This window comes from Microtus ochrogaster, unplaced genomic scaffold (assembly GCF_000317375.1).
Source record: "Microtus ochrogaster isolate Prairie Vole_2 unplaced genomic scaffold, MicOch1.0 UNK1, whole genome shotgun sequence".
Lineage (NCBI taxonomy): Eukaryota > Metazoa > Chordata > Mammalia > Rodentia > Cricetidae > Microtus > Microtus ochrogaster.
This window is the reverse complement of record NW_004949099.1, coordinates 39,512,599-39,527,071: the sequence shown is the minus strand read 5'-3', so window position 1 is coordinate 39,527,071 and position 14,473 is coordinate 39,512,599. Positions and strand designations below refer to the sequence as shown.

The window sequence follows — 14,473 nt, the reverse complement described above, 5'->3', positions numbered from 1 at the left end:
ACACACAGTTCACCACTCCTCTCCAGTCTATTTCTTTCCTAAGAAAGGAGGCTGGTAATACTCTAAAGCAGTAGTTCTCGATCTATGGGTGGCGACCCCTGGACAAACCTCTATCTTTCAAAGTATTTACATGGCGACGATTTCCAACACTGACAAAATTTCAGTATAAACTAGCAACGAAGCAATTTTGTGGTGGTGGGGGTCACCGCGACATAAGGAACTATATTACAGGGTCGCAGCACTAGGAAGGTTTGAGAACCACGGTTCAAAAGAAACAATATACAAAGGACTCTCTCTAGTCTCTCATTCTTAGACTCAGCTAAAAGCCTTTCCCTTCCATCTAAAGCAGTTCCCATCCTCTGGTGTCCTCTTGGCTTTCAGTGCGTTCCCAGGTGATCTGAGATCCTGAAGCTATTCTCATCCTGTTGCCCTGGGAGTTTCAGCACTCCTGGAACAACCTGTTCCTCGCTCCTCCCGCTGCCTCCTCCCCTTCCCGTCCGTTTTTCAGCAGGGCCCCAGCTGAACTCTCCGGAGAGACACTCTCTGACTCTGTCCCCAGAGGAGAAAAAGGGAGGGGGAGGAGGAGAGGAGGGAGCCACAAAGGGCGGAGGCCGGGGAGCTCAACCAGAGAGGGGCTGCTGAAGGCTGTGTCTGCAGCAAGAAGGCTTTTCTGCTGCCTGGTAACCAGCTGCTGGAATACACAGAGAGAGGCTGGGAGTAGGGGCAGAGGCTTTTTGACGTCAGGACCAGGCAAGGGGATCGGGCCAGCTATCCTAGCCAGACCAGAGACAGCTGGGTTTTCGGCTGGAGAGAAGCCCAAAGCAAGGCGCGGAGCGTGAGTGAGTTGGGGGTGTGGAAGTCGGTTTCTGGGGCGCAGCATGCCCCCTGCCCCTGGGTCATGGAGATCTCCCTGGTGCCTCTGGAGAATGGCAGTGCCATGACACTCAGAGGAGGAGGGGAGGCAGGGGCAAGCTGTGCGCAGACCCTCAGGGGAGAGTGTGAGTTCCCTCCGACGGCTGGGCTCAGTAATCAGTCCAAAGAACCCTCACCGAGGGGGCGCGCCACGCCAGGGGATGAGGACCAAGGGGGGAGGCCTTTGCCCTCTCTGCCTAGGAAGCTGCCACAGCCTAGAGAGCCATCTGCGGATAATGAGGAGGAAGAAGGCGACCCTGGCCTGGGCACAATGGAGGAGGACCAGGCTCCACAGGGCGCAGGGTCGCTCCATCACCAGCGTGTCCTCATAAACATCTCCGGGCTGCGCTTCGAGACGCAGCTCGGCACCCTGGCGCAGTTTCCCAATACCCTCCTGGGGGACCCAGCTAAGCGCCTGCGCTACTTCGACCCCCTGAGAAATGAGTACTTCTTCGATCGCAACCGGCCCAGCTTCGATGGCATCCTTTATTACTACCAGTCTGGGGGTCGCCTGCGTAGGCCGGTCAACGTCTCGCTGGATGTGTTTGCAGATGAGATCCGTTTCTACCAGCTGGGGGACGAGGCCATGGAGCGCTTTCGGGAGGATGAGGGCTTCATCAAGGAAGAGGAGAAGCCCCTTCCCCGCAACGAGTTTCAGCGCCAGGTGTGGCTAATCTTCGAATACCCAGAAAGCTCCGGGTCCGCAAGAGCCATCGCCATCGTGTCGGTCTTGGTCATCCTTATCTCTATCATCACCTTCTGCTTGGAGACTCTGCCTGAGTTCAGGGATGAACGGGAGCTGCTCCGCCACCCGCCAGTGCCGCCCCAGCCCCCAGTCCCCGCCCCAGGGGCCAATGGCAGCGGGACCGGCGCCCCTTCCTCTGGCCCCACAGTGGCACCACTCCTGCCTAGGACCTTGGCTGACCCATTCTTCATTGTGGAGACTACATGTGTGATCTGGTTTACTTTTGAGTTGCTTGTGCGCTTCTTTGCCTGCCCTAGCAAGGCAGAGTTCTCTAGGAATATCATGAACATCATTGATATTGTGGCTATCTTCCCCTACTTTATCACCCTGGGCACCGAGCTGGCAGAGCAACAGCCAGGAGGCGGTGGTCAGAACGGGCAGCAGGCCATGTCCCTAGCCATCCTCAGGGTGATCCGCCTGGTCCGGGTGTTCCGCATCTTCAAGCTCTCCCGGCATTCCAAGGGGCTGCAGATCCTGGGTAAGACTTTGCAGGCGTCCATGAGAGAGCTGGGGCTGCTCATCTTCTTCCTCTTCATCGGAGTCATCCTCTTCTCCAGCGCCGTCTACTTCGCAGAGGCGGACAACCAGGGGTCCCATTTCTCCAGTATCCCAGATGCCTTCTGGTGGGCAGTAGTCACCATGACCACTGTAGGCTACGGGGACATGAGGCCCATCACGGTGGGAGGCAAGATTGTGGGTTCACTATGCGCCATCGCTGGGGTCCTCACCATTGCCCTGCCGGTACCTGTCATTGTCTCCAATTTTAATTACTTCTATCATCGGGAGACTGACCACGAGGAGCAGGCTGCCCTGAAGGAGGAGCAAGGCAACCAGAGGCTTGAGTCTGGGCTGGACACAGGGGGTCAGCGGAAGGTCAGCAGCAGCAAGGCCTCCTTCTGCAGGACTGGGGGTTCCTTGGAGAATTCTGACAGTATCAGAAGGGGCAGCTGCCCCCTGGAAAAGTGTCACCTCAAGGCCAAGAGTAACGTGGACTTGCGAAGGTCCCTATACGCCCTCTGTCTGGACACTAGCCGGGAAACAGATTTATAAAGTGACGGGTGACAGTGGAGCTAGGAACAGGGATGGGTGGTCCTCTTGAGCCTGGGCATCTGTTTCATACCACAGAGTATTTTAAGCCCACCTGGTCACTGATTTATGGATGTTTGCCTTTCTCCTTTTCACCCTCCCCACCTCCCTAACCTCTAAGATCTCCATTTTTTCCCTCCTCTTTGAACAACCCCAAGGGTCACCTATTTTTAAGAAGTATCACATTCCATGACGCAGGAGCTGTTGAAGTGGTGGGCTCTGTGAGATGGATGTATTCCTAACCAGTTTTCTATACCCAGCAGAGGAATAACTCAAACAAAAAATGACTTTAAATAGCCCAGATCCCGTGGGATTCCATAGCCCTCCCTATCCCTACGTTCCAAATTTACTTTACATGTGATTATATTTGTGTATGGGGCAAATATTGTTTTTATGGCTGATGAGTGCATGTTTGTACAGCGATGCACATGAAGAATATTTGGGTGTGTTCTTAAGATATACTTTAAATTGCAAAAGAGTTGGGGTCATCTTTTCTTAGCACAAGTGGGGTCAGAGACCCTGAAAAAGTTGTTCACGTTCCTGTGCTATTGGAGCTTTGTGTCTAGGGTAGAGAATGTTCTAAAAGACCAGCACATAGTTTTTCTTTTCCTTTCCTTTCCTTTCCTTTCTTTCTTTCTTTCTTTCTTTCTTTCTTTCTTTCTTTCTTTCTTTCTTTCTTTCTTTCCCCATAAATATTTCTGTTGACTTTTCAGAGAAGCATTTTAATGACGTTGAAAGAACGCATTTGAGAACTCATCCTTTTCATTTTGCTACCAAGAAATAAAATGCGACTCCACTGGGGCAAGTGTTGGCTTTTCTACTGCTGTTGTGTGTTTTAACATGGTAGCCGTGAAGTCTGCCACTTGCTGTCTGGTTTCAGAGTCAGTGCAAATGAGTTGACGGGGCCAGAAAACCTAGGGAGCTCAGCATCCTCCTTTTGGGGGGTCTCTGAGCTTAGAAGGATGATAGATTGCTTGTGACATAGATGATTACAGTCAGTACAGACAGTCCAAGGGGGATTAAAGAAAAGGTGTGGCGAGCCCGCCCTGCAAGTGTCCTCTCGTGGCACCAGCTCTGAGTTTCTCAAGGTTGTCTCCTTTATTCTAAGTCCTAAGTCCTTCTTGTTCCTGTTCCCAGTGTTCTGAGAAGCAAGGCTGATAATGCTCACAGACAGGCCTAGTCAGAGAAGTACAGTCTGGTCAAGGTCACTGGGGGAAAGCGCCTGCCTGTTCACTACCCTGGAGCCTGGTTTGGCAGAGGTGTGAGCCATGGATTCCTGGTGGGGAATATGGGAGGTTTCCTTGTTTCAGCTAAAGGACAAACTGTGGGTTGGCCCCCATAACCCTTAAACTCAGAATGAGTCTTGTTGTTCCTCCTTCAGCTGGACGGTTTGGGGCGTAACTCCACAGCAGGTTTTATTCCAGCCGTGGTGTCTCTCTGGGTTCCTGAGCTGTCTGGGTTCCTGCTGTTGCTTTTTCTAGCAATACAGGCTGGTGGTTTTACAGCCTCCCTGGGGAAGGTGGCTGGTCAAGTCATCCATCCTTCAAGATGACACTGGGTTTAGTGGCTAATTCTGAGGGTGTGGCTGGGCCCCCCTATTAATGATTCACTAAGTTCAAGTCTGAGAGGTGTGGCTTTCAATAAGGCAGGATATAAAAAGTGGTTTCTGAAAACCCAGTCATCTCTAGTCAAGAACTGTTCTGATAGCAGCTGATCGGCAGGGGTGCCAGAAGGACTTGGAAGCCTGCCTGCCTCTGTTGGTTTTCAGTTCACACTAAAGCTCAAAGGGGGAGGGGCAAGAGGCCTGTTGGTAAAGCTCAAAGGGGGAGGGGCAAGAGGCCTGTTGGTTTGTGATTTGCAGTGTGCCTAAGCAGGGCACCTGCCAGAGTCCTGCTCCACAGTGTCTCCTCTGACCACTTGGTGCTTTGTTTGAAAGCTAGTGTTTGAGATTGGGCACGGGCCTGGGAATTGGATCTGGGAGGTAGCTGCTTCCAGTTCCGTCTTCTCTCCTGGCAAAGTAAAACAGATGCCACACAGATTGGCAGGAAGGCAGGCCGAGCTGCCCTCAGGGTTCAGGTTTATCCAGGTGTTTAATGAAGTATTGGCCCATTTATAAAGACTTACATCTTTGAGGTGTCCAGGGAATGGGTGCAGTGTCCACACATGCTTAGCGGCAGAGTGGAGGAAATAAGGAAACAAGACTGTTGTTCCTCTGGGGGGAGGGGCTGCTGCTGGGGTACCCTACCCAGTTCAGGTCTACAAAAAGACACCAAGATGGTTTAACTAGGCTTTCCCAGTCCCCTGTTCCAGGGCCCTACTCTAGATAGTGACAGCAGGGGACCTGTTCCAGGCCACTAGAAAGACACCCACAGAGTGATTCAAAGTGGCTCAGAGTTTCCACATCCCCCGCCCTGGCCCTGCTTCAGTCAATCTGCCTGCCACTGTGGTTTGCCTTGCGTTCTGGCACCAGGAAAGCTGCCTGAGGTTTGGACTATCTCTGGGCTAACCTTGCTGGAGGTGCTTCTCCCACAGTCTCCCATCCTCCTCATCTCTGTAGCCTTGCTTTTCCACATTCTTCCCCTTGAGGAGATGAAATCAAGTAGCTTCAACCATGGTTGTTCATCCTCATGTTTCTTCCTGGCTCCTCCAGCAGGAAACCTGCCTTCCGCATGGATAAGGCGGACTCAGAACTGGCGGCTGTGCTTTGGGAGGGGAGCACTGCAAGCCTTCCCCCTCTTCCATTTCTGTTTCAGTGTTTACAGGTTTTTCTTTACCTGCTGTGGGTTTGAGGTGGGGATGAAGAGGAGAATCTTGGACTCTTGCAGAATCTCCAGCTCCTTGGCGGACCCAGCTGCTCCCTGGAGAAGGTTCAGACAGTTCAAGCTGCTGGTCCTTGAGTTCTCCCAGGAGTTTGGATTGCATTATTCTACCTGATGCAACCAACCCTCTCTGCCTTGGGGTGGGTGGAGCAGACTTTCTTTCGGGGAAGGGACACATAGTTCTGAGTGCCCTCCAGAAATGACAAGATTGCTTACAGTGGAGTTTGGTCCTGGGTGAAGGTGTAGTGCTCTTTTTTCTCTGTTGTGGGCCTACTCTCTTCCAGTGTGGTGCGGGACGCTGGAACAAGCGGTGGGGCACCATCCCTTCTTCCAAAGGCTTCCAGACTCACAAGGAAAGAGCTGGTCAGTGTAAAACAAAACCCAAGTCCTACAAGACAATGAGTGATCGAGTCCCCTCCTAGGGATTCTCAAATGGTGTCAAGGGTCACGTGGACTTTGGTCTGTTCAAAGACGAATTCCAGGAGCAGCCACTGTCCTATGTCATTGTCCCTCCAGGTGGTGTCTTGACTTAGGATTGAGGGCCACAGTGCAAGCTCCAATCTTGCTAAGGTGTGGGGGTGGGTTTGACTTTTTACTAGTTGGCAGCATTTCTGAAAGGGACCAGTTTGAAAATGCTTTAGGTGCTGTAGGCGGAGGCAAAATCTAGCCTACTGTAGGTATTTATATAACCATTCAAAGTGTAATCCTTTACCAATGTAACATCTGCCCCTGCTGGAGAGCTGCACGCTGTCACTTCGGCTTAGCTGTCACACAGAGTTGCCTCTTGGGGGTTTCATCACCCAAGCCCAGATCTGTGCCCCTGATTTCCTGTGTTCAGTTTCATTTGTATTTATCAACAGAGCCTGTGGAGAGGGCAGTGCCCCACTCAGAAAACGACTTTGGGAAAGACTTAGCTTTCTCCTGCCAGTTTGTGAAGGTTGGCTTTTGCCACCTGCCAGTGGAGCAGCTTGCTCTGTGCTCAGGGAGGAGGGAGGAAGTGTCACACTGGACATCCTGCCCAGGGTTTTCCTTAAGTTGCTGTTGGGAGGGTGCAGCCTACAAGAGCATAGACACCCTCCTTCCCATATTTGACATTTTACACTGCATAGGCAGCCCAGGGGATGATCTTCAGTGACCTTTTGTTGTGTGTGTGCATGTGTGTATGTGTGTGTGTGTGTGTGTGTGTGCATGAGAGAGAGAGACAGACAGACAGACAGACAGACAGACTTTGGATTGGTTTAGCCTCTGTGGTGCACATGGTATGGACAAGCTACAGCATTAAGCACAGATGAGGATGAGGGTGTCATGGCCTCCCTGGAGTGAGTCTGCTCCAGCCCACAGACCTCCAAACACAGAAAGATGCCATCACCCCTTTGGTGTTGATTTTTTTAATGTCAAACTGTGTATCATGGGTTGTTTCATCTGGAAGAGCGCTTACATGTTACCTAGTTTGTCTCACCCATTTTGCAGATGGACAAGCTGAGGTCTGGAAAGAGGTGATTATCAGTGTGAGATCAGAATTGTTTGCCCTTGGCTCCAAGACTGGATTTCCCTCAGGAAGCCTACATGCAAGTTGCATACTTAGCCTCTAGAGGTGCATCCTCACCTCACCATGTGTGATTCTTGCATCCAGCCCTCTGGGACAGCTCTTCTGGGTCCTTGTTAAGACAAATCAAGTTGTATTTATTCCTTTTCAAGCATTTATAGGCTCGGAGGGATTCATGTTTTTAAAGAGGCAACAGTAAAGTTTAACAAGTCACAAGGTCAGAACAGGAATATGGGGCCCATGGGGACGGAAAGGAGAGACCATGTTTTCCTACAACAATAGAGCTCTCTGCTAGATCTGGGGGCATGGAAGGCTCAGATGAAAACCAAAGAACCAGTTGCTGGTACCCCAGAGAAATACCTTTGAGTCTAAAGGCGTGGGTGGTTGATAAGTCTGGAAGATAGTGAAGAACACATTATTTTAGAGTTAGCTAATACACAGTGTCCATCTTCCTGCCCTGGGCACCTCCACTCAACTCCACTGAAGTCCCTGATCCTGCAGTCCCTGACCAGCCTTTGGAACTGGTTGCTGTCCCCTTTCTTGTGTTTTAGCTACTGGACTGGAAGGTATTTGCCACAGACAGTGCTGATTTTTTGACACAGATCAAGTCCCTGTCATGTGACAGTAAGAGGTCACAGTGAGTTGTTGAACTCTGAGTTCACGTACTCAAAAACAACAACAACAAAAATAATAAAGTGTGGCATCTTTGGGCTTTAAGTCTTTTTGTTTCTTACAATAATTGATCTCCTAAAACAGGCTCCTTTGAGAATTCTTCAGTTCCATTTGTTTAGTAAGCATATAAATTGTGTGTGTGTCGGGGGGTTGGTTTTGTATATGTGTGTGTGTGTTTTGCTTTTTTGAGACAGGGTTTCTCTGTGTAGTTTTGGAGCCTATCCTGGAACTCTCTGTGTAACCAGGTTGGCCTCAAACTCACAGAGATCTGCCTGCCTTTGCCTCCCAAATGCTGAGATTAAAGATGTGCGCCACCACCCGGTTTATACAGCGTGAGACCGCATACTCATAAACGGTGTTTTAACCCGAGCCCCCCTTCAGGGTTCCCCAAGAGCCAATAACACGACACGACAACAGTGTATCACCCATTACAAGCCTCCACATCTGCTCTTTGGAAACGCAAGAGCTGATTGGCAGCTTTGCTCCTCACAGTGGTCACCTTGGTTGACTACCATAACCACGGAGCTCACTCCCGCCTGGACGATGTCAGAACCCTCTGCCCCTGACAGGACAGTGTCCTTGTGCTTGGTTTCTCTTCCAAGCTTTCCTCCACGGAGGCCACTTTCATTTTTAAATGGACGTAGTCACCTAGGCGACTGAGGTGAGCCGATTCATTCGCACCCAGAGAGCCACCACATCCAGCTGCCATCCAAGGTGCGTGTCCATCCTGGGCAACTGACATTTACTGTCACATCTCTTCCCCTATGCCACTCCCTGGATCACACAGTTGCTCTTCCCTGTTCCCGTTTGGCTGTGGTGATGTCACCTCCGAAAGTCCACATCATCTCGGGTGGAGTCATCTAGGGAATCACCCTCTTCCTGGTCTTCCTGCGTCTCTTTCCCATCTCCAGACTGCCTTGCCCGTAATTTCCACAGTATTCTCCCCAGAGGACAGCTCTTGCCATCACATCAGTCCAGGGCTCTCGAGCTGTACCCAGTGCCCTAAACCTGACTCCGAAAGCCCTCCAGAGTGTGATGCTAAATCCATCTTCTCCATGAAGCTGAACTCAGTCTCTCCGGTCCAAAGTCATTCTCCTTCTTGCCTGTTTCTTTCACAAATGTGTTCTACTTACCTGTGGGTGACTGGTGGCTTTCCCGCATCTCCTCCACCAGAGCTCAAATTCCTTCTTAGAGCAGGATATCACTCACGGCCCTCCTAATAATCTCAACACCTCTAATGTTGTAAGGAAGAGAAGGAAGAGAGCTCACTTGTTTGTCCCAGCTGCCTGGCTAGCTTAGCCCCAAAATAACCACACAGAAACTGCATTCATTAAAACACTGCTTGGCCCATTATCTCTAGTTTCTTATTGGCTAATTCTTACATCTTAATTTAACCCATTTCTATTAATCTGTGTATCACCACGTGGCAGTGGCTTACCAGGTAAAATTCGCAGCGTGTGTCTCTGGCAGACCCATGGTGTCTCTCCGACTCTGCCCTGCTTTCTTCCAGCATTCAGTTCTGTCTTCCCTGCCTACCTGAGTTCTGCCCTATCAACTGGCCAGGCAGTTTCTTTATTCATTAATGCTAATCACAGGACACAGAGGGAACTCCCACATCACTCCAATCCAGCTTTAGTAGCAGGTATAAACTCAACTTTTCTTTGTACTTAGAATGCAATTACTTCCAGGCTCCTACGTGAGTATTGTCCTTGAATGAGTGATACAATGTTCTTGGCCTCCAGGAAGCTGTGGGAGAATGGCATTCATTCACTGGTCATGTCCCTCTGCTCTGCCCTGTGCACCAAGGATGCAGTCCAGGTGGATGTAACAAGTCCTGTGGGAGAGAGTGACCCGAAGGGTAGAGGTGGCAAGCTAGGAAAGCCAGGACCCTGAGGACAGGTAGAGTGACCGAGTCTGGTTTCCCAAGGACAACCACAGCATGCGTGTTATAATGACCACTCACGAGGAGGTGACAGTAATATGGTGGCGGCATTTTCTCCTTCCGTTGCTATCAGCTCTATTTTGGGAGCCCTGAGTCACGTGGTTAGTTTATGACAATAAAAGCAGCAGCTGCGCCTGGAGAGCCAAGGTCAACCAGGCCCCCACAGATGTTCTACGTTTCCCTACACCAGCTGTTTAGCTGGATGCTGGAGTTTCGGTATAAACCGGACGTTGGGGAACCTTCTGTGGTTTTAATCCAGTCCTACAACCACAACCCAGTCCTCAGCTTAAGACTTTGGGATGTATTAAGCAAGGAATGAATGTAAAATTGAAAACAAAACTGTAGTAGCAGCATAATTAAGGAGATTCCCAAAGTCCTGTGCCTCACTTCCTGCTTTGTTGTTGATGTTGAGAAATGTCAAATGTCGAGTTATTTCAGAAATACACTATGTTTTCTGTTCAGCTGGCATTGGTCACTCGGGTTGATGTTTAAAGTTTTTAAAATTTTTTCTTGGACAGTTTCACACACACACACACACACACACACACACACACACACACACACACCATGATGTGCAGCTATACCGTTAAATAAAATGGCTAGCCTTCCCCTTGTAGCCTTTGACTGCCAAAAGCTCTTTGGCCAGGAGTGAGACCTTATGAGCCCATTCCACATGTTGGAATGTTCATGGGTTCCTTCTCATATAGGTTTTGTGCAGGTAATCATGTGGTGAGCTCTAGAGCATGCCTGCTACGCCATCTCCAGAAGACAGCCTTTCACAATCCGCTTGTGCATGAGTGTTGCTTTGCCTGAAAGAGTCAGAGGTCAGCCTCAGAGCCCCTGGGACTTCAGAGTCAAAGACGGTTGTGAGCTGCCCTGTGGGTGCTGGATATTGAACCCAGGCCTTTTGAGAGAGCAAGCGGCAAGCACTCTTAACTGCTGAGCCATCTCTCCAACCATATTCCTCTTCGAGTTGATTCTTGTTAGATACAGACCGTATCTTCCTATTCTGGCTTAGCCACATCAGGGGCCTTTTTCTGGGTGGCTTTGCAAGTGGAAAATGGATTGCAGAGGGGAGCAGCTGGTGGCTGCTGGAACAGAGCCTGAAGAGTGGGAATCTTCTTGAATGGGATGGAGGCCTTGCTCTTCTGATTTGAAAGGAGCTGCTTTCTAGGAGGACCCAGGGCTGAAGGTTAAGTCTACACAATCATCTACATATTATTTAATTAAGTGATTAAGCTCTCTGGCCTCTGAGGCTTCTTCTGAGCCACGCTCAGGCCGTGTGCAACAGAGGGGAAATAGCATGACAAGGTTTTTCAGAGATGAGGGAGTCTGGCCAGAAGCAGGAAAAGTGTCACCACAGTGGAAACTGTGCATTCGTGAGAACCATATGATGAAGAGAGATGAATGAAGACTGGCTCTGAACGCAATAGAATTTGTTAAGAAAATACACATGTGAATATATTTGGAGAAGAGATAGATAAATGCTCAAAGGGGCCATTTTGGAGTGGGCTATACAAATAACCAGGAGACTTTACCGTTGCCCAGTTGAGGGTTCTCTTTTGGGAGCAGATTCATAACCAGCCCTTGAAGCTGACACAAATGGAAAATTCCTATTGCAGTGTAAAGGACTAAGACTTGGTATTCATACTTCCGTGTGAATTGGTTAGATCAAATAGGACTTAACAGAATCAAACACTCCAGGAAATGTGACTTTCAGATCTGGGATGGGGGAGGCCAAGCTTGGCTGTTGGCTGCCCAATAGCAGAGCAGATGAGGCGCTGGGGGGTAGAGTGTGGAGTCTCCAGAGAGCAGCTGCAGAGCAAGCTGTGTCCAGGAGGGGGAGGACAGAAGGGCTGGGGTCAGGGGTGAAGAGTGGATGCAGCTAGGAAGGGAGGCAAAAGAGGATGCTGGGTGTGATCGCTGATATTGGCTGTCCATCTGACACACCTGGGAAGAGAAAAACTTCAATTGAGGAAGTCCCTCCATCAGACTGGCCTGTGAGTGTGTCTATAGGGGCATCTTCTTCATTGTTAATTGGTGAAGGAGGGTCCAGTCAACTATGGGTGGCAGATAGGTGTAATGATATTTCATTTGTATTTTAATAAATACATTGTGCCCAGTCTGTGGGGACACCAAAAGACCATCAGGGAGACCAACTCACTGAAGTGCAAAATACAAGCTGGCAGGAACCTGGTCAAAGCAGCTACTGGTGCAGCAGCAGCAAGAGGAGGTACCCGCTTTTCTAGAGGGCATTATTTAAAGGCAAAAAAACCAGAAAAGTTACATTAGTAGGCTGGGGTGATGGGTTTCTAAGGTTTAGGACCTCTGATTGGCTGGCATTTGTCTAGGGTGTCCTGGTGAAAGGGGATGGGTGTGTGCTGGCAGGTGATCTATCTACAACAGTTGGAATGTTAGGAATTTCCTTCAGATGGTCGGTTCCTAGGTGGTGCCTGGGTAGTCTCAGTTTGTGGTCTTTATCAGAACCAGGGTAAACTACCTAGACTCAGGCCTCTATTGAGCTTGTCATGGTTTGACCCTACAAACAAAGCTTGCCTGAGAGTAAAACAGCTGCACTGGTCAGTCTTACAGAGCAGGCAGTGGTGACACACACCGTTAATCCCAGTAACCACACTAGTTTGCCATAGAAACCAAGTGGTAGTGGTGCATGCCTTTAATCCCAGCACCAGAGAGGAATATAAGACGGGAGGAGACAGCTCACACACAGTCTCATGCTGAGATTCCTGAAGGCAGGATGGCCATTTTGGACTGAGGTAGAGGTGAGAGCCAGTGGCTGGCTGTTCTGCTTTTCTGACCTTGAGGCTGAACCCCAAATTTTGTCTTTGGGTTTTTATTAATTGTGCTACAGATAAGCCTGGGCCGTTTAAGAAAAGTAGCTGAACATGAACCTGGGAGTAAGCTAAGAAGGAGCATCCATCCCTCCATGATTCCTGCCTTTGCGCCTGCGTTAGCCAGAAGAATACCTCCATCAGTAAAGCACTCTGGTTAAATGGATGCTGTTTGGAGTCAAGTGAAGCTGAGTTCAAATCACCATCTTGTCATTTATTGGTTATGTGGTCAAATGCAAGAGATCACTTTCTAAGTGGCCTCTTGCAAAACAGTTTTGCCCGAGTGTGAAACAGGTCCACGGCAGGGTCCCTTTTAGACGTGTCACAGAGCAAACCAGACTTGGAATCTTACTCTGCACTAGAAACACAACCTAGAGTGCAACGGAGTCCTGGTTCCACCCCCAACACCAGAAAATAAAACGGCTAGGTAATAAAATAAACCACGTGTCTGTCAGGCAGGAAGCCTTCAGCAAAGGTGAATGGTTGTTGTGATTACAACACAAAACTCCAGGAAGAAGCCTGGAAGCCGCCTTCAAAACCACCCAGCTCATTCAGGTTCGCCAATAGCCAGGATCAGTCACAATAGGGAACCAGGCACCTGGGGAGAGTAAAGGAGGCACTGAGTTGGAGGGTGTGGGGACAAAGAAAGGAAGGGGGCGGGAAAGGGAGAGGAGAGAAAGGAAGGGAAGGGGAGAGAAATAGCTTTCAATATACTGGAGGCCTTGTTACTAGGATTTGGAAGACAAGCAGATTCCTAACCATTCTGTTTCTAAGTTTTAAAATGAGGACCATGATCTGTAGAAGGGAGCTGGGGATGGCACAGTAGTCTATGGCTTTGAGAAAGAAGTGATTTGGAGCAGCCACTGGCCCCTTGGGCCCACATGTCATTTACCATCACTATCAATGCTGAGCTGCCCGGAGCTTGTTTGCTCAAGGAGAGACATTGGCTGACACCCTCAGTCAGGGAAAGCCAGGGTATGCTTTGACAACCAAACCTTTAGCAAGCTGTCTGGGCTCCCAGGCAGTTCAGAAGAGTTTCAGCTGCTGAAACAAGGCTGTCACCATTCTCAAGGACTTTCTCCTGGAGAGTACACGCTGACACCCTCCCAAGGTTGATAAGACATGTTCTTCAGCTTGGGGAAACTGCTGGTCAGCTGAAAGCAGAGCTGGCCTCAGCTTCCAGCATCTTTGTTTATTTTCCAAAAAAAAAAAAAAAAAAAAAAGAAAAGAAAAAAGAAAACAAAAACAAAAACTCCACCAGAGATCTTGCAGCACAAATATCTGGAGATCTCATAAACCATCTGCTGAACATCGCTAAATAACCAGTAGAGACTTAGGTGCTGTGGCGGGTGTGGGGATAATACAGTGAAGACTCCAAGATCATCTTGACATACTAGCGTTCCACACAGATGCTGCAACCGACTGCTACTGCAGGCATCACCTGCTGAGCATCTATTGTACACCATGTGTGGCTGCTGATCTGTCACAGACACCATCCTCAGTCACTAAGACAATGCTGAGTGCTGTCGTACTCAGGAAAGTCAAAGGCTGTTGATGTGCCTCCTAAGCCCCACAGTGCCACATGGATTGAGCTGCATTGGAACACATAGGCTTGTGCCTGTGAAATGTGTCTATCCTTCTGCTGCTGTCTTGTAAGAGCTGAACTTGGTAGCTGGAGATGGAGTTGGTGGGAAATTGGTAACAGAGGCCTGTGCATAGCTGAGGCAGAAGTCATGGATAAAGGTCCAGCAAGGAGCGGGCAGAGGGGCTGTCGCTGACTCACCAGCTGCTTTCCCTAAGTACCCTTTTCCATCCTTTCTGCACAACTTACCACAGCTACTGGTGTCCCCAGCGTAGTTTTTGTAAGGTACTGTGGCCAGCTCCCACCAGGCTTATGCCAGA

The 14,473-nt window shown here is 49.6% G+C and overlaps 1 protein-coding gene across 1 annotated transcript; it reads left to right on the top strand.

Moving 5' to 3' along the window:
- Nucleotides 1-672: 672 nt before the first annotated feature.
- Nucleotides 673-3,371, top strand: Kcna5 (potassium voltage-gated channel subfamily A member 5). The gene has a single exon (XM_026788047.1). The coding sequence runs from the start codon at nucleotides 899-901 to the stop codon at nucleotides 2,705-2,707; it is 1,809 nt and encodes a 602-aa protein (XP_026643848.1). The 5' UTR covers nucleotides 673-898; the 3' UTR covers nucleotides 2,708-3,371.
- Nucleotides 3,372-14,473: the final 11,102 nt, after the last annotated feature.

Excerpts from the sequence above, each read along its gene's own strand:
- Kcna5 (XM_026788047.1), top strand. The coding sequence starts at position 899 with ATGGAGATCTCCCTGGTGCCTCTGGAGAATGGCAGTGCCATGACACTC.